This window comes from Vespa velutina, chromosome 5 (assembly GCF_912470025.1).
Source record: "Vespa velutina chromosome 5, iVesVel2.1, whole genome shotgun sequence".
Taxonomy (NCBI): Eukaryota; Metazoa; Arthropoda; class Insecta; order Hymenoptera; family Vespidae; genus Vespa; species Vespa velutina.
Window position 1 is genome coordinate 2,624,869 of NC_062192.1, and position 26,602 is coordinate 2,651,470.

The window sequence follows — 26,602 nt, forward strand, 5'->3', positions numbered from 1 at the left end:
CTTAAACATATATCATAAACATAATGTTATTATGTTCACGTCATCTTCGTTTGCTTTGTAATTTTGCAAAATAAATTAAACGGATCATGGATATATAATTACTTTTAAATCATTATAGAAAGTATAATATTACAGCGCGTAACTGTTTCTATATTTCCATTAGATAATTCTTCTCCTCGAGAATATGACCACTGTATAAAGAAAAAATAAAATTATATTGCATTCGAAATTTAAACTAAAAACTTTACGTTATTATCTTTGGAACTCAGTAGACTGCATTCCAACATAATTATATTATTTACATGATATTTACAAACGTATGAACTACAGACTTTAATTAACTCTGTTCTTACACAAATATAATACATATAAGGCATATTGAGAACTTGAAATGTCTCGAAATAATTTACAAAGAAAAGAATTATTCGTCGAGGCGAACAAATCTCTTTTAGTAATAATTATTAGTCGATACGTATGAAAAAAAAAAAAAAAAAAAAAAAAAAAAATCCCGCGATATGGTGCAACACATTGATATATGCTATTTAGATGAGAAACGTCCGGCAGCGCTCATGTGTGTGTGTGTATTTTCATAAAATTTTCTAATTATCTACGTAAATGATATCAGTTTTTAGATAACGTATACATTCGTATTCGCTATCGTATAATGATATTCTTCGATGTTTTCTTCGGTATAATGAGATATTGAATGTGTCGAATTGACACACAACATATAGATGAAATACTTTCAACAGTTTCTTTTTAATTGTATATATACATATATACATATATGTATGTATGTATATATGTATATATATATATATATATATATATATATATACATATATGTATGTATGTCCACACTGAAACCACGTAATTATTAAAAGACAAATAAATTCTTTAGGCATGCCGGGTGGCGTCAATATGGGCACTAACACCATGCTACGTCTTATCGTTTATACTAAAAATAATATAACAATAAGCTTTAATAATGAGGATAATAATAATAATAATAGTAATAATAGTAATAATAATAATAATAATAATAATAATAATAATAATAATAATAATAATAATAATAATAATAATATTAATAATAATAATATTAATAGTAATAATTATCGTATCATCGATAAACATTAGACAAAGTGGCCATTCCTCAAAAAAAAAAAAAAAAAAAAAAAGAAAAAAAAAAGAAAAAGTAATAGTGAAACAATGGACTTAAAGCATTTTTTGTTTTTTGTTCTTTTTTTTTTTTTAGCATCAACTTCCTAATATTTTAGCGCGAGCGCTTATATATGTTCAACAACGTATTTATCAATAATATTAAACGTAACAGCCTGCCAGCAGCGCGAAGTTCTAAATGTATCTTATTTTATAATTTTCTTTCTCTATTTTTCATTCCCTTCATTCCTGCTCTTTCTATTTCTCTCTCGGTAGATTTCATTATTTTTTGTAGCCGTAATAAACCTCTGCATTTTTTTTCTTCCTATCTTCTTTTTTGTTTCTTTTTTTTTTTGTTTTTTTCTTTTTTTTTTTTTTTGTTTTTTTTTTCTCATCTAACAATCATAAGTGCGACGAGTTTACAAACGCGATATTACAGAAGCTATATCCGAAAATTCTGTGGTTATCGATTAATGATATTAGCACAAAGCAAATGTAACTCGCCGCATGGCTCTTATAATGTTTCTTACAACAATCATTCTTAGCAGAGGCATTTTTCTGTGAATTTATTCCACAGGCATCTAGGCACAACAGATACAAAAGTAGTCGTAATCGTAATAGTAATAGTAATAGTAATGATAGTAATAATAGCGGTAATAGAATAGTAGTTATAGTATTAATAGTAGTAGTAGTAGTAGTAGTAATAGTAATAGTAGTGGTAGTATTACACGTAGAAGTTATTCGGATTTATAGTGTTCGATATCCTAAAATAGCACTGTCGTATACACCCTAATGTAATAATGTCTGGCGTTTTTTTCTGCTCTAATATGAGCCGGAAGTGTTAAAGCGAGAATATAAATTATTTTACACCATGTACACGTAAACGTAAAACTTCATTTATCATAGTTATTAACACAACAAGCTCGCTTCGCTTAGTATAATTTAATGATAACACAGAGTAAAACGTTATCGATGATACTGCTCCTTCCGTCTTCCGTATCCTCGTTTGTATAAAATCTTTCCTAGAATATACCAAGTTCATGAAAACCACAGCATTAATAATGTCATTTATACCAATGATACTATATATATATATATATCTTTTATGTGTATGTGTGTATGTGTATGTATATTTTATATATATATATAGCAACTATATATATATATATATAGAGCATAACTAGCATTTTAAATGCCTTTGTGCTAAATATTTCATAACTAATGAATTTAGAGCCCTTTGTTTACCGTATTTTTACCTCGAACAATACACATTTTTAATATTTCTTTTCTTTTTTTTTTTTCCTTTTGTTCTTTTTAACAACTTCTTAAATTAGCATGGTCTGTAATTGAGAAAGGAAATAAGTGATCTACATGCATCAAATGGACATTATTACTCTCATGCGATTCTCCATGTTCTCATAATCTAAAGGTGTAACAAGAGGAAGATACTTTCTCTAACACGAGCAAACAAAATTCTAATATACATTAAATGTTATTGATTCCGCACAATAAGGCTCTCTAAGGCAGATTTAACTGCCAAGGTTATGTTATCGCCGTTTTTTCCATCTCCCGGAAAAGAGCTAACTTGTGATTTTACTACAACAAAATAGGGGATACATCGGAAGAGAATAGGGTAAGGACTAGCAATTATTCGGATCGGGCGGTGTTACAAGGTATTCGTCAGCTCGCTTGTGATCGGACAATGCCCGTATTGTGTAAGAGTCTTGTGGTATATCGCTCTTCCTTCGTAGAAGTGGTTTCATTGTATTCACATTTGTTATTTTTTTCGCCTGCGTAATATAAAACATTCATTAGATTCTCATTATTTTATTATTTCAAATCTATTATCAATTGTATTTTAAATAATATCACACCTCATTTGCTTTAGCTTCAATCTTTTCTAAAGTAAGCGGAGTTTGATCCGTGTCACCATCCTCATCGGGTGGAGGACTATCTAAATGTTGCGTCAAGCTGTATGGAATGTTCGGTGTACTTTTAGTAATTGCCATATTATAATGTGGATGTCTCATTGCCAATGCTTCCACGCGCATCCACGCTTCATCTCTATCTTTCATAAGCTTACGTTCTCTTTGACGATCCTATATAAGTTAAATATCCAATTACGTATGAATACGCGTGATTAATATAAATGTCTTATATTTATTTTTTACTATTAATATACCTGATGATACTGATTAGTACACTGATCAAATACTTTTTGATTCATCTCCATGAATAGTTTCAATGCATTATAAATTAAACCATGAATCGTTTTATTCCAATGATTTCGTGAATTTCTATAAAAAGCTGGATACATAATTGGTAAAATCACAGAATAGTTTTCTGATATTAATGACATTATGTATTCATTGTTCCAATAATAAAGGGCTCTCTCAGCAACCTAAAATAAAATGGTACATGTAAAGTTTCGATCAAATGTATTTGATGCTAAGCTGTCAAATAAAGTACGTACTTGAAAATGTGGAGACGAAACGCATTTTGCTAATTGTCTAAACAACGGATCCAGTACTTTTCGAAATTCAGCTGGTTCTATTACATCTAAAATTTCTTCCAATTCATTAAGAAACATGACTTCCTTGGGAGAGTGTGTTTTTGGCCAAAACTTCAATAAATTTCTAATAACCGGTTCTGTCAAAGATGGATCCTTCTCCAAAAATTGAACGACGCAATATGCTAATTGTGGATGATAAACTGACAACGATTTAGCTTTGTGCAAAGGTAACAGCACTTTTAAAAGAAAAACTTTATGTTCCTCTTTCAATGGTAAAGCAAAACCGTTTATAATGCTGGAATAAATAAAATCAATAAATGTATGTCACATTATTTAGTTCATCAGATACATCTCATTCAGCTTAAATTCAAAAGATTAAAGAATTTGTGCGATATTACCTTCCTAAAATTTCAAGAAGTTCGGCGATACCATTATGGTGTTCAGTTTCATATATAAATCGATAAAAAACATTATTTATTTGCTTCCTGATATATGCTCTTAAACCGAGAAACTTTCCATAGATTCTATGAAGAGTTGTTTTAAGAAAATCTCTTTCCCGAGGATCTTCAGAATCAAATAACTCTAATAATTGTAAGACAAACTTTTGATCTATATAACGTCTTGCAATAGATGGTTGGAAATCTTGAGATTCCAACAATCTTAGAAAGAATTCATACACTAATTGCAAATGAGGCCATGCCGCTTCCAGAGTAGGCTCATCTTCTTCCGGATCAAATTCAGCACCATTTGGATTAGAAGATGGTGGAAGTGTTCGAAACAAATTCACAGCAAACTGTAAAGGTAAAGAAAAATATCGATTAAAATAATATTCATCTACAAAAATTCAATAGATATATGTATTTATAAATGGAATAATTGATATAAAAAATTCTTTACAACAATTTCTCATATTATTATATATCTAACGTACCATATTCACTGCTTCCGGATAGATAGCTTCGGTAATAACATTTTTATTTTTGGTTACATATTCGACCATTTCATGAAGAGCCGTACGCTTTACCTCCTTCCATTTTAAGTCCGATAATGGATCAGACTCAAAATCAAAGAGTACGCAGCACTGACGTAACTTTTGTATGAAAAGTTCTTCCCTTTCATTGCCTTGTTGAGTCTCTGAAACGAAGAAATAAAAATTTATTTAATACATGACAAATACAATTTACTCTTTGACATTTTTACCGATTACTAAAGGCTGCAAAGGTTGATAATGCAAGGCAAATGAGGTTGGATAAAACTTGTGCGGCTCCTGAGGTAATACAGTGGCGAAAGCTAAACCTTGATGAAAACTAGGACTCTTTGGTAAACCTATGACTCCAACAGCAGGACCAATACCTCCGACATGAACCATCGTAATTATGTACGTATAATACTTTATTACTTTTTAAGTACTCTGGCTGTATCCTATAGCACCTTTTCTTACTTACTACCTAGCTCCACACTCTCATTCTAATTAACACGTTTCTCGATAGATCTAAAGAAACACAAACATCATATATCTCGTATCGTTCAACTCTCGCGTTTCGCAAGCATACGCAACAATCTGTTGCTTCCTACGAGAAGAAGAGAAGTTAAAGAATCGATCGAGCCGTCAAATTCTATTTAGCACTGTTTCCAAACTGTCACACTATATAAATTTTTCGACGATGGACCGATACGTAAAATCGTATTTCGCGGGTACTTTTCGATCTCGGTAGCCGGGTCAAAGGTGATTGTATCTCTCAACATGAAGTAAGGGTCGATGGTCTAGGCTCTCTTGTACCAAACCTGAGGTAAAAAGTAAAGTGAGACGAGAGATGAGGAAGGGAGAGGAGAAAAGAGGAGAGGAAGAAAAAAAGGTGTATAAATATTATAGAGCAAAATGAAAAATGACGAGGAGGGGGAAAGTAAAATATACATGTATATATGTATATATATGTATGTATATATGTATCTATCTATCTATCTATGTATGTGTATATATATATATATATATATATGTGTGAAGTCTATGATGATGACCGAGAAATGATCAAGAGAGTGGAAAAACGTTGAGGTAAGGTGAGAAATAGGATAGAGAGAGGACGGACCGTGTGTGTTTACGTTAGGAGAAACGAGAAACGGTGTGTGAATCGAAGTGAGAAGCGCTTGCGCGACGGCCCGGCGAATAAGAGAGGGAGAAAGAGAGAGCACCTATGTATGTATAAAATAGAATCGATAGACTGTGACGTAGGAAGAGCGCTGCTGCTACTCGTCGCGAGCGAGCCAAGCAACCCCGATTGACCGGCGCACGAAACACTAGCAACGCAACATGTATATACACACCATAAATATATACATATACACATGCAATGCGCGCGCGGGCGCATATGCATTGCGCGTCCCCTACCTACCTACGCGGCGCACTTATGTACGTACGTGTAAATACGCATGTATATACGCATTGTGTGTAGTATGTATATATTGTATTGAGAAAGGGCGGGAACGCTGATTTTTTTTTTTTTATCCTCGTTCCTTTCACGAGAAAGTAACGCACAATGTTTTACGATACTTAATGGCGTTACGCGCGTGTCATGTCGTTTCCCTATCGTGTCCTCTCGCGTCGTCTTGTCTCGTAACTTTCCTTTTTTTTTTTTTTTTTTTTTTTTTTTTTTTATCGTTAAATCTCTACGGACTTTCATACTTTTCTTTTTTTTTTTTTTTTTTTTTTTTTTTTTTTTTTTATAGATAAGAGATCAGGTCATTTTTGGAGGTTAAATAGCGATCATCATGAAATTTATGAAACCATACGTATTCATTTTTTTCTCTTTTTCTTTTTTCTTTTGTTTTTTTTTTCTTCTTTTTTTTTTTTTATTCGCGTATTGTTCTTTTCTTATAATATCCTTTTACGCTAATACTAAATATGAATGTTTAAGTAATAGTAGTAAGTACATATATAATTGCCATGGCGATTACATTGACAAATGTATAGAATCGCAGAGCGCGGGAATTTTCTTTTTTTTTTTTTTTTGTCTTCTTGAAAATGAATAAATGTAACAATGCCCGACATAGTTTCTATGTCCCATTACTAATGATTTTTTTTGTTTATATACATTATTAGTAATGTATATATATATGTATATACTAACAATACTCGCATATACAACTTTTTATATAATACTTTTAATGGAACCAAGTTCATACAACTACTAAATAAAACTTTAGAATTAGATATTCTTTTGTATTTTATATGTATAATACTTCACATAAAATATTAAAAAAGAGAAAGCTATAATGTGTAATGTAAGCGATACACGTTTTGTGCAGTTTGCATCATGTGCGGGCTGATTTATAAGGTTCCGGCTCATTTTCGAAATCAACACCACCGATGCTCGATATCGCGTTGTCTCTAGTTACCAATTGAGTAGTCGCCATTTGCAATAGAAAAACACTTACCATTGATTAATAAACATTCGATTCAATAAACACTCGATTTTGTCTCGTTTTTAAATTAACGCATTAATTATTAATGGATTTTGAACTTAATACGTTGTTGATCCGATCACGAGTATACTTCGTGTTTGCGTATATGTATATATATATATACATACAACTTATGTAATTATTAAAGTATTATATAAAATTATATAAGAGTCGTTATTATAGTATTGTTTAATATTCAATAGCGTTTGCTTAATTGTGAATATTATCGATTTTCTTGAATTTTTTAATATTTTTAATAAAGATTTTTATTTAATTATACATATGACCGATATATATATATATATCAAAATGTATTACTTATTTCCATATAATGGCCGATCTGTTAATTATCTAATCTCTTTAAACGCGATTAGAAATTTTTCTAATATGATGAAAAATAATCGAATTTGTAATGAAATAGTACACAGTTTTATGTATAATGAATATAGTTAAATTGAGAAATAGAAAGAAAAAGAGAAATTGTTGAACGCGCTACCGGTGTCGGTGATACTCAAAGATGACAAAAGGAAATACTGCCTTCCCCTTTGAACCACTTCTTTCATCGTTTAACCGAGGACATAGCTTTCCGACAAAGTAACTTTAATTAACGTGAAAGCTTATTGTCTATCTATCCGTAAAAGTGGAACGTCAGGTACCATCCGTTCCAACCGTAGAGGATCGATAAGGGTCATTCTAACGTTTACTTCTAACACAATGCAAATGGTTAAAACAAGACGACTTTTCTTATCCAAAATATGGATAAGAGAAGTGGAAAAGTCTTAACACAATAAGAGGATAACAATTGAAAGATGAAATCTAACTTAGGCCATGTTATCTTTTTCGCTTAATGATAAACAAATCTCTCGTAAAATTTTCGTAGGTTGCCAATAGGGTGGAATAAAAGTAGGATGTATGTTAAGCCAGGTGATCTCGTAGGAAAAACAACATGAGATACTTGTTACATGTTGGATAAAAAAATCCAATATCGAATCCGATATCATGTATGTGTGTGTGTGTGTGTGTGTGTGTGCGTGGGTGTGAGTGTCCGATATACTCTATTATAACTAGATGTGACATTTTTATAACATCGCTATTCTCATTCCATAACTTTTTTTTCCATTTTTCTCAGGGCTGTTAATAATATCTCGTAAAAAAAAAAAAAGTGTATAATCGTTCGATGCACTGTCGATTAAATAAAGACTTTAATTATAGATCATAACTAATTGTAAGAAAGGAAGAGGTTTACTTTTTTATTCGTCAAGAATTATCAAGAGGCATGAAATACTAAAATAAAATATGAAAAAAAAAAAAAAAAGCGACGTAAAAATATAAAAAGGATGTAACGATAGGAGATAATAATCGATATTCTAATCAAAATGGAAAATAAAACAAACCTGCCAAGAGCGGTAGCTTTTGAAGTTCTCGGTTCTTTGATATGTTGAATCTCGAGCTGCTTTGTCTTTTATCCTTTTTGATTACAGGCCCACCAGGTTGATACTTGACTTTGTTGATGAGTGTCGGTGGAGGTGAGGCATTGCCATGTGGAGGACCTCCTGACACTTTGTTCGTCTGCGAAATAAAAGTAGTCGATGATAAGAAAGAAAATCATTATAAGATCATTGTGTAATCATAATGATAATATATTTTGTTAAACAGATTGTATTGAAAAAATTGTTAGGTAAGTGAAAAATGGCGAAGGAAATATTTTTGAACGAGAAATACAGGCATATAAACCGTACAACATTGTAACGAGAGACGTGTGATTTTGATTCGCACAAATAGCCAAGATATTTGGCGGAACCGCAACTCCAACTTTACCATCCTTCTCTTGTCAGGTAAATACAATCTTCTCGACGAAGAAGAATATCGCATTTCTCTCGTTGCAGAAGCTTCACGTAAAAATATCTACGCAAAGTTTCTATTTAATGAAAGATTACATGAAGATCCTTATTACGAATTAATTTCAAATAATAATAACTTAACGAAATAATACAATTATTGTCAATGTTACTTAAAGCTTGAAATATTGTTCAGTTTTTAAGAGATGTTGATTAAAAGATTCCCAAGAGAAAAGTTAGCGAGAGGCCCAAATCAAAATAATAAACGTTTAATTATTAAGCAACGAAGATGAATAAATGAATGAAATGAATATTGTAAAATGTTATCAATTTAATACACTACGATTCGATAAAAATTTTATTTGATAATTTATTCGACTCGATGAATCACGAACAGGCACCACAGAGATATATGCGAACACTAATTACAATGTGAAACTACACATACGAAACAATTCTTTCGTCTTATCGCGAAAAGGAAAATAGGAGATAGAGAAAGAGACAGAGACAAAGAAAAAGAAAAGAGAAAGAGAGAGAGAGAGAGAGAGAGAGAGAGAGAAAAGAGGGAAAAAGGCTTTGTGCACATCCTCGCTTATTCATTTTTTTCGTCCGGTCTCTAATTACTCTTCCACGGTCGTTACCGGTGTTTTAAGAGGTTGCAGCAGTGAAGATAAATATAGGATATAGTATAACGCTTAAAATAGAAGCCACGTGGGCGAATTGTTTGCGGCCTGACATGCCTGTCGTGCTGCTCGTTAAGGGGTGTTGCGTGCTCACACGCGAGATAAAATTCCAAATGGCTTTTTTCGAATTATTTTGACATGATCCTAGAGAGACTCCATTATTTAAAAATCGTACAATCTCGATGTAGGATATAAGCGAAATCAATAATAAATGACGTTACGAATTAATGACGAAAAAAAAAAATAAATAAATAAATAAATAAAATAAATAAATCAATCAATAAGTAAATAACAATAGAAATAAAAATAAAAAGAGCACTCGAAAAAAAAGTACGAAAGAACTAGATATTAAACCGATAACGCCGATTTGTACGTACAGAAACATTCTCAATACGAAACCTGCCTTCTTCTTGAACACATTTCCAGAGGCGAGTCTGCTAAACGCTTGCATTTTACACGATTAAGGAAAAGATAGACTTTATTCCAGGATGCTGCTGTAGTAAAAAATCATCGAACGAGGATGATCATCGTGTCTCTTCGTTATCGAAACGTTGCATGCTCTGCGAGAAGAAATGGTCACGTACTATCCGCCATGACACTCATATTTCCGCTCCTCCAAGATGAATTACTTCCTTTAGGAATACACGAAATTTTCAATCACCGTGCACACACTTTAATCGTTTTCTATGGAAATATTTTTTTTTTTTGTTTTTATTTTTACCAGAAATCACTAAATAAATTCATCATTCGTTTGGATAATCTTATTTATTAAAGGACATAGGATCATTTTAAAGCCTTACGAGGAACTTTTTCTCTGTAAAAAAAATTGTGGATATTTTTGTGAAAAGAGAAGATAAGAAACGAAGAGAATTCGCCTTAATCCTGTTCCAATAATTTTTATATAAGTAAAAAAAAACTAAGAACACTTAGTGATAATGATATCTCATAAAAAAATATGTAAAAAAAAAAAAAAATATATTTTTCGAATCCATTTTTAAGGATTACTTGTTTATTTGTTTTTTTCTTATCTTTTCAAGATCAAACAATTTTTCTTGAAATCATTTTGTTTCATTTTTAAATGAACCATTTTAAATGCCTAAGCTTTATACAGATAAGTTTCGAAAAGTGTTAATAGCTAGCAGATTTTGTTACGTGCTTACTAACGCGTATATATTGTTAGATAACTTTTGGAATATCTTTTATCAAACTTATCGATCGTTATCATGATCGAAGCGAAGTGCAAAAAAAGTTGAGTTGAGCTACACGACAGATGATATGATTGAAAAATAGCAACGTTGAAAAAGTTTGATCTTTTTTAGTCTGTTCGATTATATAAAACAAGAATGCGATAGTTAATAATTATTATTTTATATTTCACATTATTTATTAACCTGTATCACAAGAATATATAGAACCGTCTTAACGAGCGTAGACAAGCGAATATTGCGTAGTGAATCTCAAACAACTAATACTAAACTTCTAATCTATTCTTTCTATTTAACAAAGCCGTGCAAAATGGTATAATTTAAGATCAATGGGTATAATCGAATTTGAAAAAAATTACTGTTTATATATATATATATATATATATATATAAAACAATATTATATTTTGTTTTATAAATGAAACAATATTATGTTAAATTGTTATATGCATATATAACATTTTTTATATTTGTTACATATCCGTATGAGATGGTCCTATGGATGAGATGGCATGATCTCATATTTTATAAATATAATCTAATTTTCAAATATTTTTAGTAATAAGACCGATAATCATTAAAAAAAAAAATACTTTTTAAATTGTCAGAAAAATCTTTTCAAAATGATTAACAGAAAGATTTTTATTCTTTCTGTTAATTTTATTTAATGGCGAAGATTTATTATGCGCTTTCTTAAAATGAAGAACAACAACCAAAACAACATGTATCTCATGTAACTGAAGAAAATACAAAGGAAAATAGAGAATATCTGCCCCATCTGGTTGTTCGAAAACAATTAATAAAAAGATTCCCGTGACAGACGCGCCAGACATAATGCTAGATAAAATTAATCCAATCTCCACTACGTCATCAGGTGTAGTTCAATAAATTAGAAACCGTAAGGAGAGGTTTCAAGTGGCAAAACTAACAAAACGTGCTAAAAATTCAAGTAAACTCAAACGTAAAAATATTACGAAAGATTTATCTTCGGATAAAAATTTTACGAATTTTGTAATCCTTAAGTTTGAAAAAAATTTTTGGGAAGAAAATAATGTTAAATGCGTCGGATTCGAAGAGCTATACATGGAAACAAGACGACTGAATTCGATCTGTGAGATGTGATAAGAAGGTTTCATGAAGAATGTTCAACATTTTTGTATTTACATAATTTCCTTAAAGAATTTGTATGCGAGCGAAATAAATAATTTTTCTTCCTATTATGTTCAAAATCTTTTTTTTTTTTTTTCATCTGAGCCATGACATACTGAATCATGCATGGGTCATCTCACTCGGACAATCCGAGTGAGATAGATAGACTTATGCATGTGAAATAATTTCTTTCTTTTTCTTTTCTTTTTTAAATTAAAATTATTCTCGTCTATCTACTTTGACAAATATATTTTTGAATATCATTTTTTTAATTTACAATGTATTAAAGCTTTAAAAAAAAAAAACAAAAAAAAAAAAAAATTGGGCCATCACTCTTCGACTTATCCTATTTATAACAACTATATATAAATATAATAAATGTTATACATATGCATTATACATATATATATATATATATATATATATATATATATATATATATGTGTGTATGTATATATATATATATATATAAAATCTATTTAATAAAAATAAATGAAGTCATTGCATAAAACAAATGATTGTAACGAAACAAAAATTAAAAATAAGTATAAACTATTAATAAGGTACAAAATCAATGAACTAATAAGTAAAGAAAAATATTATAATAAAATTGTAAAGAGATAAATTAATACTAACATTTTTTTCAAAAAATGTAGGTGAGTCTATGAGTTAGTGATTGAACGAGAGAGAAAGAGAAAGAGAGAGAGAGAGAGAGACAGAGAGAGAGAGAGAGAGAGAGGTGGGGGTAGAGGAGGGAGGGAGGGAGGGAAAGAAAAAAGAGTCAAAGAAGATGAGAGCTTTTGGCAAGCGGTCGGCTCTCTTGGTATGCCGAAGTACTATCGACGATCGTTCAAGGTCATCTTCGGTCGGCCTCAACCCTGAACCCACGCGCGATGGGGAAGCAAGTTACATACGTCGTTTCTCGTCGTTTCTATTTGAGATAGACTTTCGGTCCAGGGCTATCGTTGCAGTCGACCGTCTATCCACCTTTTCTTTTTTACTTTTCTCTTTCTCTCTTTCATTCTGATTTGCGATCAAACGTCATAGACGCTCGCTTACGCATAAATCTATTTTCTATGATGTTTATTGAGCCAAGCGAATAGCAAAAGCCGATCCGTGCAACGCAAATGCAAATGGAACAATGACGAAGTATGATTTCGTTTGGTATTAGAAATTGAACGGATTAACTTCGTTATATCGCGCATGTCATACATTAATCATTAAAAATATTTCAGATGCATCTAATGTTTACGATAATTCATTGATTACTTGGGAAATAATTGAACGATTAATTAATATAAATATATTAATTGTTATATTATTAATTGGTATTCTATTAATTAAATATAATATGCCATTACATAACAATTTTATAGTAATTAATGGTTCGTAATTGATTGCTATTATATTATATATATATATATAAATATATATATATATATATATATATATATATATGTGTGTGTGTAAAATCGAAAAGATCACTTTTTAAAACCATTTACTTTTCTTTATCTTTTCTAAATATAAATCATACATATTTTATAGGTACTATGTTATGTTTCTCTGGACGAGTTCAATGAACTAACAATGTAAACTTAAACAGATGCAGTAATAATGGTGATTATTAGAAAAGATAACAGGCTGTACCAACAATTCATTTGCAGCCTCTAGTATGAAAATCAATGTAAACAATCGAAATTTAATTATCTTGTTTAATAAACCGACAAACCTCATTGATATCGTAGCCAATTCGATTAAATTCTTACATATAAACAGTGAAACTTCGTACAGTTAAATCTATTCAACAAAAACGAATCAAATATATTTAAAATATATTTACTTTTGAAGAAAAAAAAAATAAATAAATAAATAAATTCTAACGCGTAAAAATATATTACTATACACAAATAAGTTCTAAAATGTCGTACGACGACGGTGGTAATAATGATTAGCGGCAATTTGTATATTATCGATAATATCGTCAAGACCATAAAAAAAAAAAAAAAAAAAAAAAAAAAGAAAAGAAAAAGAAAGGAAGTTAAGAAGAAAACGAAAGAAATTAATTATAGATCAGTATCAAATGAAGTAATATAAATACGTATATAATGTTCAATACCTAATCGATCGATTTACTTAATCCACGATTACTTTTTTATTTATTTTTTTTCTTTTTTTTTTTTTTTTTTTTTTTTTTACAATTAAACGACCTATCATAATTCATGAATAATGAATTGCAAAAATAGAAAAAAAAAGAAAAAGAAAAAACATTCGAATAAATCGATATCACAGCATCGGTTTACTTGAATAAAGCGAATGAAATATTAAGGCGGGAATTTTTTTGTAATGTCGTTTAAAAAAGTCGACGATAATAAATTTCAACGCGCTTATTAATGATATAAATAAAAATTTTTAATTCGATTTAATATGAATGAAAGATGATGTAACAAAACTAAAAGTAAAATTAAATGATTGAGAAATCGATAATGAATCTACAAAAAGATTATATAGTCACGTACAAACTTAAGAAACCAAACGCTCATGTTTACACACGCACGTACACGTATTTTATTAATTCACTCGTTTCACCTAGAGAAACACACAGAACGAAATCAGATAACGCACTATAAATAGGTATAAATGAAAACGTCACACAAACGCGTATTCCTCTACTCGACACACTTTTTTCTTCCACGTGCGAGTCAGGTAAAAAACTCTTTATATTATTTTTCCAATAAGATGAAAATCACTCAACGATAAATAATATCATGATCGATCTAATAATCGATCGAGAAGCACACCGATCGTTCATACAACAAGTGCCATCCCGACTATTACTGATGACTTTCCTCAAGAAGCAGTCTCGTGTCGTCTAACCTCGTTTTGGCTCCTCTATTCTCCCCTCCAAGCTATACAGCCATTACTGCCGTTTCTTACGTACACATTATCGACGACGATAAAGATCGATGCTCGTGAAAAGAGAAATCGAGAGATCGAGAGATAGTCGATATTCGAAAATCATTACGAATCACTCCTTTTTAAAATATTCCGATAATACATTATCTCTCTATCGAAAAAAATTCTATTCATTTCTTAAGTATGAAAAAAACAAAGAATAATTAAATAAAATATAAAAAAAAAGGAAAAAAAAAAAAAAAAAAAAAAGAAAAAAAAAATATTTAATTCACAATCTAATTTCCATTAATATTAACAATTTCTTCCTCTCTGATAAAATTATAAAAACGTTTATCGATAAAACTTAATATTTTTTTCTTTCAAATGAAAACATTGAAAAGTTATTATGATTTAATTGCTTTAACATGTTGTTACAGGATTGCATTGATCGTATAATAGACATTAACGAAATATAATATATCAAGAAATGTGGACTTATAATAATCCATTTTTAATGAAATTTTTCTTCTTTTCCTTTTTGCTTTTCTTTTCTTTTTTAAACAATTATAATTTATAATTATTCGTCCTTTTTAGAGAAGATATATTATTTCTTTTTGCGAATATATATATATATATATATATATATATATATATATATATATCTGAACCACTGTACCAGAGCCATTACGTGGCTACCCACAGATGAAAGAATGCGATCGACAGCATCGAGTTGCATCGCAGTTCATTTTCACGACATAAGATCTATCGCGCTCGCGATCGCCAATAATAAGACACTTCTCGTCGGCATAAAAATAAATCGGGCGCAATGTTATGACGCTGCCAACGAGTCGTCTATGACGACAATGACAAGGAGAGGTGAACGAAAATTCAACGATGAAAATTGTAAAAAAATCACTCTTGGCAGTTAACAGATTAACGACCGTTCACATCAAGATATAAATAAAAAAACTATCTGTGTAAATTATGTGGAATGTCTACCGCCTCATTTATGTATATATATATATATATATATACATATATATATATATTTAGATACAGACAACACATACAAAAGAACTCGGAAAACAAAGGACATCTCGACCGATGTTTAAAAACGTCGCCAAAAGAGCAGGCCGAGGGTTTAAATAAAATAAAATCGAGTGCCAAGTTCTTGGTTGAAATTTACAATGACAATGTTCTGCCGTATTTTCTTTTGGTTAACCTCGATTCATTACTTTTATTATCTTTTTCATGAACTTGAAGTCTTTAAAAACTTTTAAAAATAAAAAGAAACGTTTTATTTAAAAACGTTCATGATCGTCGTACGGATTCAAACGATCGTAGTGCCATCTGCCTTGAAAATGGCGGAACAGATATATGTAACTCACTCATACGTAACTCTCTCGACTAACTCACCGACCGTGGCCACTCTACAAAATAACAATTCAAACGCAACCGAATTAATCGTCTTCGATCACACGTATTTGTTCCTAGTGCGTGTCGGCGCGTATGCGTGTGTGTGTGTGTGTAAACGACGTTCACGGACGTGCATTTATGATCGTTGTGCAATCTCGTTCTAGCTGTCATCGAATTGTCCAATAAAAGCTAGACGTGGAACGTGTAAACCTTTACTTTTCCGACGTTGAATTTAAACGAAAAGAACGAAGGAAAAATATACGTGACATACGATATTTCATATTGTATATCTCTTAAAAAAAAAAAAAAAAAAAAAAAAAAAAAAAAAAAAAAAAAAAAAAAAAAAAAGTTTTTTTTTTTGTAATAAATTTAAAATTTCATTTTTTTTTTAATCCATCTTTTTAAATAGCCAAACAATCACATTAAAACATAGATCTTCTTAAAAAATGTTTTCAACAAAATGTTTGACAATTTTTATATAAGCAAAAATTCTCCGTGATTTATCTTAATGAATGAAGTTTCATCACGGTATGATATAAAACACTTTACACACGTACGAACTTATTAATGATAACATTATTATAAAATTACGTAAGTTTTCTCCTTTTTTTTTTTTTTTTTTTTTTTTTAATGAAATTTTCTACTACTTCGAAGGAAATAAGAAAAGAAAAAGAAACCGCTGCCATTTTTTCTCCTAATATACCGCCGAATTCAAAATGACACCACGAAAGTAATAAATAAATAAAAAATAAGAAAATAAAAAGAAAAAAAAAAAAAAAAAGAATTGAGATAAAATAAAATTCGAAGGGAATACAATGGATTATAAGATTTGACAATAAATTTAATCTTAAGTCGAATAATAAAGTAAAACGATAAAAATTAATTGTCCATAAATCGATCTCAGTCATATAAATAAGTCGAAATAAAAATGTATTTAAAAAAATGTTGTTACTCTTTGATCTATTTATCGCTTAAATCGTAAACTATACCAGTCGGATTAATTTCGTAAAAATTGCAGCATTACATCAGACGTAAAACTATCGATGTTAATTATTCGCTAGAGCATAACCATTATCACCATCGTAATTTTTGTATTCGTTGTTTTCATCACGTACGTGTTTATATGTATGTTTTATGTAACAAAGAAAGAAAGAAAGAAATAGATAGATAGATAGATAGATAGAGAGAGAAATAGAGAGAGAGAGAGAGAGAGAGAGAGAGAGAGAGAGAAAAAGAGATGAACGAGTAACGAGAGACGCCGTATTTCCAACGACTCAACGAAGCAAATGCCGGCGACATTCTGTTCGTGTTCTTTCTACGTCGGAATTCCAACGTTGGCGCGCGTGGCGCCGACTTTAACCTTTTCGATGCTCCAGACACGACGAATAAGCTTTGCAAAAAATGTTTACGCGAATACGAAATGACGCATGTATGTATGTATTATGTACGATAAGGGAAATTGCTTGTAAAACATCTAAATTAATGACGTAAAAAGATAAAGATTCTTTATATTTCATAAAGAACGATATTTACATTTACATTAGTACATTGCGTCATAGTTCTTTTTTATGTTTTGAATCAATTTCTTAAATATTCCAAAATTGGATGGAACAAAAACAATGGAGGAAATAACTCGTTTCGTCTTAAAATATTCTCTCTTAACGGATTTTGAAAAATTAAAATCTTTTGAAATTTAATATACTAAATTACCAAATAAAAAAAAAAACAAATGATATCCCCCTTATTTCGTTAATCAAAAAATATACTTTTATATAGTTTTGTGCTATTGAAAAAAGATATTGAAATTGATTAGCTGGATAGAAAGATTGCAACAACGGTAAAAATATAAACGAATTTTGATCACGCTTCTGTGGCAGGAGTTTCGGTGTACGATCAAAGCTCCGAACCCTGGAAACGAACCAACAAACCATCGTGCTATTCCCATAAGAATGCGAAATGGTAAACGAATACCGTGGCACGTTTCATGTTACATCTTGGTTCCATTCCCAATGATATTACACATCGACAGAATATTTCATAAACATAAAATATATTTTTCAAAGATGTTATATCATTTAATCTTAAAGCATTTCTTTTAGTTTTCACTCGACTCGAATTAACTAAGATAAACTAAAGATAAACCAGAAATGTTATTGGTCCGTGGGATTGACCAATCGTTGCAAGGGACATGCAAAATTGAGGGAAAATAAGATAACCTGATAATGTAGAACGTAAGAGGTTAATAAATGTCGATAACGTAGCGATAAAATGAAGGTGCAAAATCAAACATTTTCTTTATCCTTCATCTAAAAGGATCCCAAACACCGTTTACCGAGAATGTTCTGTGCTTTGCTACGTATCGTGACAGGCCGGCCTCATGACTATACACGGGAGAACATCATCATCGTAGGAATGCGAGAACAAAATTGCAGAATGTTCCGTTGCTCGATTAATTTTAAGGTTCGACGAGCGAAAATAAGAATATATAACGTAGTAATAGTAGTAGTAGGGTAGTGTAGTAGTAGTAGTAGTAGTAGTGTGTAGTAGTAGAGTAGTAGTAGTACTAGTAGTAGTAATAGTGGTAGTGGTAGTAGCAAAGTGTAATAGTAGTAGTAGTAGTGGTAGTGTAGTAGTAAAGTGTAATAGTAGTAGTAGTAGTAAAGTGTAATAGTAGTAGTAGTAGTAGTGGTAGTAGTAGTAGTAAAGTGTAATAGTAGTAGTAGTAGCGTAGTGTAGTAGCATAGTGTAGTAGTAATATTCTATATCCATACAAACGATAGAACGTATGTTGGACGAGCATCGAATTAAGAGAATTCCAGGTTGAAAAGAGATGGATATACTTGTTACGGTCAAGCATATAAATGATACAATTTGTCCTTTCTCGTATAATAAAAATATCGAATGCTTCCGAATCGATATTTGCTTGATGCTTGAGTCTCGTTGAAAGAAGACTAATTAGAAAAACAGCAAACAGGAAGTAAGGGATCTAAACGTACTCGGGAATGATTGTGTTCGTAAAGAGTGTGTGTGAGAGAGAGAGAGAGAGAGAGAGAGAGAGAGAGAGAGAGAGAGAGAGAAAGAAAGAAAGAGATAGATAGACAGATAGAGAAAATTGCGCAGCGAATGCCCGAAGAATCGGTCTCTACGCAGACAGAAAGAGAGGGGAGGAGAGAGAGAGAGAGAGAGAGAAGAGGAGGAGGAGGAAGGGGGGGAAAGAGACAGAGAAGAGCGATCCTGACACTGACAATCTACTGTATAATATATGACAGGAGTAGTGCGCGCGGGAGGGATGGTATTTAAGTACGTATCGCGATAGAGAGATGAGAGAGGAGGAGGAGGTGGAGGAGGAGGAGGACGACACGACGACGACGCCGAAGAAAAAAAAGGAGGAGGAGGAGGAGGAGGAGAAGGCGACAGAAGAGAGGGGGAAAGAGCGTAGAGAAACGAGATATAACCTCACCTCGTCGCCGGCCTCGACATCCTTGTTGCCGTTCTTTCCCTTGTCCTTGCTGGTCTTCGACGACGTTTCCTGGAACAGAAGTAGTAAAAGCGTGGCAGATCTGGTTGAGTGTAGCAACGTGCGCGTGTTCGCGCGTGCGTTCGACTCGTCCCTTTGAAAGAGGGATGAATTGGCACTCGCGAGAACACGCCTGGTGTGTGTGTGTGTGTGTATGTGTGTCTGTGTGTACGTGTATATGGGTGCGTGCATGTGTATATGGCCTGCTGTGTATATACATATATCCAGAGCACGGTAGCAAAGAAAAGGCAAAAAATACCATTATTGTATCGTGTGCGACGGGGCCCGAGACACGCGAGAGAGTAGTCGAAACTCACACGACCGCTTTTAATAGGCCGACGATGGATTCGATTCCGTACGAGTCGACGGGGGACTCTTACTAGAGCGGAGCGAACCTTCTTTCTCTCTCTCTCTCTCTCTCTCTCTCTCTCTCTCTCTTTCTTTCTTTCTTTTTCGCAACGGACAGATAGTTGAAGAGCCGATTTTGCGATGTATACGGACGGTCGGGTCAAGAAACGAGCAAGACGGCGGTCTTCACCATGCTACTACACCCTTGAGTAGCTAAGGCCGCCGGGGTTGTTCCCCCGGTGCACTCACTCACTCACTCACTCACTCACTCACTCAATCTCTCTCTCTTTCTCTCTCTCTCTCTCTCTCGCGCGCGCACACGCTAGCTCCCTTCTTCCTTTTGCTCCTTCCTTCTTCGCTCTTTCTCTCTGCCGTGGAGAAACACCATTCGCGTCGCGCAGCACCAAGAAAAAGAGAGAGAGAGAGAAAGAGAAAGATAGATACAGATATATATATATATATATATATATATATAGAGAGAGAGAGAGAGAGAGAGAGAGAAAGAAAGAAAAAGAGAGAAAGAGACACACACAGCAATAGATAGATAGAGAGGGGATGAATAAAGACAGACTGATCCGTAGGACAGACCGATCGCGTGCGAAGAAAAACTTTGGTGGTAACGTTCTAAAGACACCACCGCGCGACACGAGAGAACTACCGTGACAGACGCACCTTCTCCTTCCTTAGCAGGTTCGGCATTTTTTAAAGAGCTTTATAAGAACGGGAACGCGTGAAAATCGAAAGGAACGCGAACACGAGTACGCCCACGAGAGCGCGCGTATCGGCACGTCGGTCTCTGGTGGCGGACGAGCCGACGACGCACGAGCACGGCATCCATGTATGCGCCGGCCATTGGCCCTCCCTATTGGTCGTTCTATATTCGCCGCCATCGCCATCTCTCATTTTCCTTTACGCAAGACCGATCGCGCCACCGATACTATATCTTTTCTCTCTCTCTCTCTCTCTCTTTCTTTTTATCTTTGCATATCTCATAAATTTATATAGATATTTTTTTTTCACCGGCTATCAAGCCTCCAACGCTATTAATATAAAAAAGAAAAAAGTTTATATTTATATATATTATGGACGAATATTTTTACGAAGTTCCTATTGGTTGATACTTCTCCAATGAAAATAGTTATACCTATAGGAGTACGTTTCTATTGGTCTGCGATGCTCATTGGATATAAATTATCTTTAGATGTTCATTGGATATAAAATATTACCGTATACTTAATCGAATAATCATTAAAATTAGTTACTCCTCAAGAGCGGGAAATTTATTTTCGATTCATTGTTTATTGATAAATAGATTTCGTTAAATACATATAGAATAAGGGAATATTGAGTTAATATTCTATAAATGATAGTAAAGTAGATAACAATAGGTACACCGGCGTCTAATCGATTGTATAAACATCTGAAATATTATTTAAATATAATGAACATTGTGAGAATTATTGTTTCGAGATTATTACACAAAAATAATTTAATTTTTTGTTGATATAGAAATAAAATAAGAATCAATTATGGAGCCCGCTACAAAAGTATAATTTAAAATATAAATATAACTAGTAGAGTAATGATAGAGTTTATATTTGTGAAATTTAAAAAATTGGAAATTTTAGCATCTTAAACCTACGACATGTAAAGAAGCGATTCAAAGATGGGAAGAAAAAACGGGATTGAATGCTGCCGAAGCAAAAGAGGTCATTTTATCGTTTCAATGGCCACCAATTGAAAAAATGGATAATAGTTTGGCTGTTTTGGCCAATGTAGTGTTAGTCATTAAACTGTCATATACTTTCTTATTGATATGATGTATTGTACAATTAAAATAATAACTAATGATAATTTATATATTTCTAGGAAATTATCTTTATCCACTAATATGATAGAAAGAATCAGTGGCATTAATTCTTTAAAAAATTTAAGAATTTTATCCGTGGCTCGTAATTCTATCAAAAGTTTTTCCGGATTAGAGGCGGTAGGAGATCATTTAGAAGAATTATGGATATCGTATAATACAATAGAAAAAACCAAAGGTGTGAACGTGCTTAAGGCCCTCAAAGTTCTTTATATTGGTAATAATTTAATACGAGATTGGGTAGAATTCAATCGTTTTCAAGAAATTCCTAATTTAGAAGATCTATTATTTATAAATAATCCCTTATGCGAAACCATGGATACTGAGACATGGCGTATTCAGGTCATGAAAAAATTTCCAAATTTGAAGAAACTTGATTCGATTCCGATAGTGTATGTGTTAGAGAGAGAGAGAGAGAGAGAGAGAGAGAGAGTTACGCATTATAATAGATTAGAAAAAGGAATAAAACTCAAATATTTTTTTAGGCGTGCTGCTGACGATTTTTAAGATGCATTACATCGGATGAAATAAAATTGATCAAAGAACAAAATATAAAACATGTATTTACATGTTGTATCCTAAACCCATGATAAAAATGTATTACAATATTGCATTCTTATTATTTATAATTCCGTATAATACGTATCCTTCTTTCTTTGTACTTTCCTGATATTATGTTTGCATTCTTTCATACAAGTCACTGCATTATTAATAATTTTCAACTTTCATGTCATTGAGTCCAAGTTCTTCATTTTGCTCAAAGCTTCTTTCATATTTTGTGATTTTCAATTTATCATCGGGCCCATCATCAGAAAGGGTTTGTATGTAACTATTTCCAGCTGGATCATCCAATACTAAAGTTATTGTTTTATTCCCTTCAAGAACGCCTGTTAATTGTGATATAAACGCTTGCATTCTGTTAACATTTTCAACATCCGTACTATCACCCGTGAAAGCAGTAGATGATGATAACTGTTCTTTAGTCGCTACAATAATCCCTTCTACAGTAGTGAATCTGCCACCTAAAGCCGCTGGGCCAACTTCTAATTCAAGTTCTGGTATTTCCATATAGCATGTTTCAGACTTTAATACATCTCTAGTAAAGTCTTCTTTTCCCGTAACCGTTACCTCTATCTTTACTCCATGAGGCTCTACTCCTCCGCTACTTTTAACTTCGTTAGTTCTATGACCACATGCTTCGCATAATGTTGCCATAATTACGACCTCTTTAAAATGTGGTATGTCTATGTTAAAACTTAAGGAAAAACGCTATAATATCTTTAATATATTATAATTTTTAATTATAATAAATAAAACGTTTCGCAAAGAAATAGAATGATTAGCCAATTAATGTTGATCTCAGGAAAAAGGATACTCGTCAGTTTCATGTTAGTCTCGCAAGGACTATTACAATCTGGACAATTTGTAGGAAAAGATAAAACTTCACCCTCAATATCTTCAAGAGTATGTTCTCCATCTTGTATAGGTGTTAAAAGACCTTCTGTATTGTCATTATATATCCCTAATAAACGATTTTCTTCTTCCGATCTGTTAAAGTAAGTAATTTTACATTCAGAATCTTTAAGCGGTGCCTTTGGATTTTCAACATAGCAGTTTCCAGAGACATCCTTAAAAATTATTGTAAATGGTTTGCTGGGTATTTTAAGATCACGTAATTTTGTTAAAAATTTATCTATCTCCTCTGCAGTTTCTGGATATTCTTCTCTGCGTCTTGGTTGATCTTGTTCCAATCCTTCGATACTATGATCTATTATACCCTCAATCGTAGTAATTTCTCCTTTTTGAGATCTTGCAGGTATCTCAAAATCTATTTGGGGCAAATGAACACTGGTATAATCTGACTTTACTACTTGACGATTCAAGTCTCTTGGCGAGCTAACTTCCAAGGTAATTTTAATACCCTTTTCAGATATTTTACTTCCACTTTGAATTTCATTATTTTGATAACCACAATTCTCACAATCAAAGGATATTACCACGACATCTTTGTAATGCGGTATTTTCGTCAAGAGAAGTCTTGTAATGCCCTAAATATAGATGAAACAAATATCGTCAACAACGAAATATTGTATATTTTTAATTTTATAAAAATATATCTATTTCTCTTTACATTTTTACCACAATTTACACAAAGACTTTCTATCTCTGTAGCCTCTGGTTCAGGATCGTCTGCCATAAGATTACGAAAAAGTGGTTTAAGTGATTCTGCCTCCCTTTCGTTCGCTGCCATTTTCTTATTTCTTTGGTTATGTTCTACATCCTATATTTATTGCAAATGACCACGAAGTATATCGTTAAGGAAAATATTTAAGAAGAGCAACTCGTACAGAATATACAAACATCTTATGTTTTGATATTGCGACTGGATAGATTTAGATAGATATACGGATATATATCAATGATATTTCAAGGTAATAAAGAAAAAGGCGGGAAAGTACATAAACACGTCTTTAAGTATTCTTACGTCTAACAGTATTTTCGTTTCAAAAGAGGATGTACATTTCATAAAAACTAGAATTAAATTCTTATGAAATTTGTAATAATTTAGATTTGTTAAAATCATGGTTGATGAAAAATTAATTAAAATTGTTCAATCGACTTTCTCTATTTACGGACTTGTATTATCAAGGTAAGATGATATTTTTAACAATATAAATTATTATATTAATCATTTTGGATAATAAATATTAATTTTCATTAATTTATGCAAATTCTTTTGCTTAGAACACTTAGTATTTCTGTTGCCAAACAATTATCACAAGTAAATGAGGATGAACAAGAAAATTGGCTTACGGGTGTGGTAGAACGAGTATTATCTCAAAATTTAGAAAATCCACATGTGGAATTAGATCACATTAGAATTGCTATTACAGATTTTATGAGATCAGATGTATTAAAAGAAACTGAGACAAAATTAAATGTCATTGATGCGTATGATATACCAAAGATTACATATGATCTTAACAAGAAAAAATTTGTGTTACATAAAAGCACTATGGATTTATATTCAGATGTAACACAAAAGACTATACTTTTTAAAGATAGATTTGAAACAATATTATATAGAATATTAAGACATGAACTATTCACTTCGCGTAAGCTTGGAGAAAAAAATGTATCCAGGATAAAATTAACGCCTATTGAATCCTTGTACAGCGAGAGTAAAACAAGGGATATTTGCTTATTAGGCCTTATAGCTGAATTTTCTGAAAATCATTATTACTTGGAGGACCCAGGAGGAGCATTAAAAATTGATTTGAGACACGCAATATCCTTTTTAATCTAATTCATCAATTTTATATAGACATTATTACATTCATTACATTCACGTATATTTTCTTTACAATTGTATATACATTTTTCAAGATGGTTTGATTATGGAAGGTTCTATGGTATTAGTTAGTGGTACTTACACTAATGGGGTATTATATGTTAAAGAAATAGGATTTCCACCGCCAGAATCATCTGATAATTCACGTGCAGATTTTGGAGATGCTAATACATTTGGTGGTCCTCATCCTACGTCATTGAAATTATCTGAAAAGTTGAAAGTATATGAAGAATCCAATCAAAATGGAATGATAATTTTTCTATCAGATTTATGGCTTGACAATTCGGTTGTATTATCTAAATTTAAAATTATGTTGGATGGATTGGTGGACATTCCACCAATAGCTTTTGTAATATGTGGGAATTTTTTGAGTTTTCCTGAAAATGAATTCAGTCCAGCAGCAATGAAGGAAGGTTTCAAGAAATTAGCCGATTTAATAGTTCAATATCCGACTATAAAGACGTCTTCGAAATTTATATTTGTACCAGGCCCTTGTGATTTGGGCGCACCAAAGATTTTACCAAGACGATCATTGTCCAAATATGTGGTCGAAGATATCCAGAAAGCTATACCTGAAGCTATATTTGCCACTAATCCTTGCAGAATTCAATATTGTACTAAAGAGATTGTGGTATATAGAGAAGATATATTGATTAAAATGTGTAGAAATACTTTACGTTTTCCTAGCGGAGAAGAATCAAAAGTACCTAATCATGTAAGTTTTTTAATATACATGAAATATAAACAATTGAAATGAAAATTTTCTTTTACAAAAGGAAAACTTTATTTAATATGTTTCAGTTCGCCAAATCTATTATTTGCCAAGCACATTTGGTTCCTTTAACACTTACAGCAAGTCCTGTTTATTGGACACACGACTATGCCTTACGTTTACATCCTACGCCCGATTTAATTGTAGTCGCGGATAAGTACGAACCATATTCGACTGTTTACTCAAATTGCCATGTGATTAATCCTGGATCATTTCCAAATAATAAGTTTTCATTTAAGACATACGTACCTGCAGCAAATATAATTGAAGATTGTGAAATTCCAAGTACGCAGTAAATTCCAAGTGAAGCATATTAAATGTATAATAAATAAATTACTATTAAAGTTTTTCTAGCAAGTTGTTCTTTTTTTGTTTTTCTTTTTTTTTTCTTTTTCTTTTTTTTTTTTCTTTTTTTTTTTTTTTCTTATCAAT

At 31.8% G+C, this 26,602-nt stretch overlaps 4 protein-coding genes across 20 annotated transcripts; 2 read left to right on the forward strand and 2 right to left on the reverse strand.

Moving 5' to 3' along the window:
- Window positions 1-252: 252 nt before the first annotated feature.
- Window positions 253-21,008, reverse strand: LOC124949448 (serine/threonine-protein phosphatase 2A 56 kDa regulatory subunit gamma isoform-like). 7 transcript variants are annotated; one of them, XM_047494452.1, is made up of 10 exons: window positions 20,091-21,005; window positions 19,775-19,843; window positions 10,057-10,285; window positions 8,527-8,701; window positions 4,605-4,807; window positions 4,072-4,466; window positions 3,635-3,968; window positions 3,344-3,562; window positions 3,036-3,260; window positions 253-2,951 (listed from the first exon to the last, which is right to left on the reverse strand). In XM_047494452.1, the coding sequence occupies exons 3-10, from the start codon at window positions 10,102-10,104 to the stop codon at window positions 2,802-2,804; spliced, it is 1,749 nt and encodes a 582-aa protein (XP_047350408.1). In that variant the 5' UTR covers window positions 10,105-10,285; window positions 19,775-19,843; window positions 20,091-21,005; the 3' UTR covers window positions 253-2,801. The 7 variants fall into 7 exon arrangements, with proteins under 7 accessions (XP_047350408.1, XP_047350412.1, XP_047350406.1 ...); XM_047494456.1 differs by having other exon boundaries at window positions 10,031-10,285; XM_047494450.1 differs by lacking the exon at window positions 10,057-10,285 and having other exon boundaries at window positions 20,852-21,008.
- LOC124949455 (dynein axonemal light chain 1-like) lies at window positions 15,601-22,654 on the forward strand. Of its 9 annotated transcripts, none has more exons than XM_047494472.1 (4): window positions 15,601-18,545; window positions 18,628-18,774; window positions 21,808-21,959; window positions 22,049-22,654. In XM_047494472.1, the coding sequence occupies exons 2-4, from the start codon at window positions 18,652-18,654 to the stop codon at window positions 22,551-22,553; spliced, it is 780 nt and encodes a 259-aa protein (XP_047350428.1). In that variant the 5' UTR covers window positions 15,601-18,545; window positions 18,628-18,651; the 3' UTR covers window positions 22,554-22,654. The 9 variants fall into 9 exon arrangements, with proteins under 9 accessions (XP_047350428.1, XP_047350427.1, XP_047350436.1 ...); XM_047494480.1 differs by having other exon boundaries at window positions 15,609-18,774; window positions 22,049-22,224; window positions 22,532-22,654; XM_047494479.1 differs by having other exon boundaries at window positions 15,614-18,774; window positions 22,049-22,263; window positions 22,532-22,654.
- LOC124949452 (zinc finger protein ZPR1) lies at window positions 22,590-24,361 on the reverse strand. Its single transcript, XM_047494466.1, has 3 exons — window positions 24,178-24,361; window positions 23,422-24,094; window positions 22,590-23,290 (listed from the first exon to the last, which is right to left on the reverse strand). The coding sequence occupies exons 1-3, from the start codon at window positions 24,295-24,297 to the stop codon at window positions 22,755-22,757; spliced, it is 1,329 nt and encodes a 442-aa protein (XP_047350422.1). The 5' UTR covers window positions 24,298-24,361; the 3' UTR covers window positions 22,590-22,754.
- On the forward strand, window positions 24,229-26,531 carry LOC124949449 (DNA polymerase epsilon subunit 2). 3 transcript variants are annotated; one of them, XM_047494458.1, is made up of 5 exons: window positions 24,485-24,696; window positions 24,792-24,862; window positions 24,941-25,335; window positions 25,424-26,113; window positions 26,200-26,531. In XM_047494458.1, exons 1-5 carry the CDS (start codon window positions 24,629-24,631, stop codon window positions 26,464-26,466), a joined length of 1,491 nt encoding a protein of 496 aa, XP_047350414.1. In that variant the 5' UTR covers window positions 24,485-24,628; the 3' UTR covers window positions 26,467-26,531. The 3 variants fall into 3 exon arrangements, with proteins under 3 accessions (XP_047350415.1, XP_047350414.1, XP_047350413.1); XM_047494459.1 differs by lacking the exons at window positions 24,485-24,696; window positions 24,792-24,862 and adding an exon at window positions 24,229-24,478; XM_047494457.1 differs by having other exon boundaries at window positions 24,792-25,335.
- Window positions 26,532-26,602: the final 71 nt, after the last annotated feature.

What these genes read in the sequence shown, in the direction of transcription:
- LOC124949455 (XM_047494471.1), top strand. Translation starts at nt 18,652, where the DNA reads ATGTTCTGTGCTTTGCTACGTATCGTGACAGGCCGGCCTCATGACTAT. An exon ending in GTTGCTCGATTAATTTTAAG is followed by an intron (nt 18,775 to 21,807) that starts GTTCGACGAGCG and finishes TGGAAATTTTAG; the next exon opens with CATCTTAAACCTACGACATG. An exon ending in GCTGTTTTGGCCAATGTAGT is followed by an intron (nt 21,960 to 22,048) that starts GTTAGTCATTAA and finishes ATATATTTCTAG; the next exon opens with GAAATTATCTTTATCCACTA.
- LOC124949448 (XM_047494450.1), bottom strand. Translation starts at nt 20,878, where the DNA reads ATGCCGAACCTGCTAAGGAAGGAGAAG. An exon ending in ATGTCGAGGCCGGCGACGAG is followed by an intron (nt 8,702 to 19,774) that starts GTGAGGTTATAT and finishes TTTATTTCGCAG; the next exon opens with ACGAACAAAGTGTCAGGAGG. An exon ending in TTGAAGCTAAAGCAAATGAG is followed by an intron (nt 2,952 to 3,035) that starts GTGTGATATTAT and finishes TATATTACGCAG; the next exon opens with GCGAAAAAAATAACAAATGT.
- LOC124949452 (XM_047494466.1), bottom strand. Translation starts at nt 24,297, where the DNA reads ATGGCAGCGAACGAAAGGGAGGCAGAATCACTTAAACCACTTTTTCGT. An exon ending in GTGTAAATTGTGGTAAAAAT is followed by an intron (nt 24,095 to 24,177) that starts GTAAAGAGAAAT and finishes ATCTATATTTAG; the next exon opens with GGCATTACAAGACTTCTCTT. An exon ending in GACTAACATGAAACTGACGA is followed by an intron (nt 23,291 to 23,421) that starts GTATCCTTTTTC and finishes GTTTTAACATAG; the next exon opens with ACATACCACATTTTAAAGAG.
- LOC124949449 (XM_047494457.1), top strand. Translation starts at nt 24,629, where the DNA reads ATGGTTGATGAAAAATTAATTAAAATTGTTCAATCGACTTTCTCTATT. An exon ending in AAATTGATTTGAGACACGCA is followed by an intron (nt 25,336 to 25,423) that starts ATATCCTTTTTA and finishes AATTGTATATAC; the next exon opens with ATTTTTCAAGATGGTTTGAT. An exon ending in AATCAAAAGTACCTAATCAT is followed by an intron (nt 26,114 to 26,199) that starts GTAAGTTTTTTA and finishes AATATGTTTCAG; the next exon opens with TTCGCCAAATCTATTATTTG.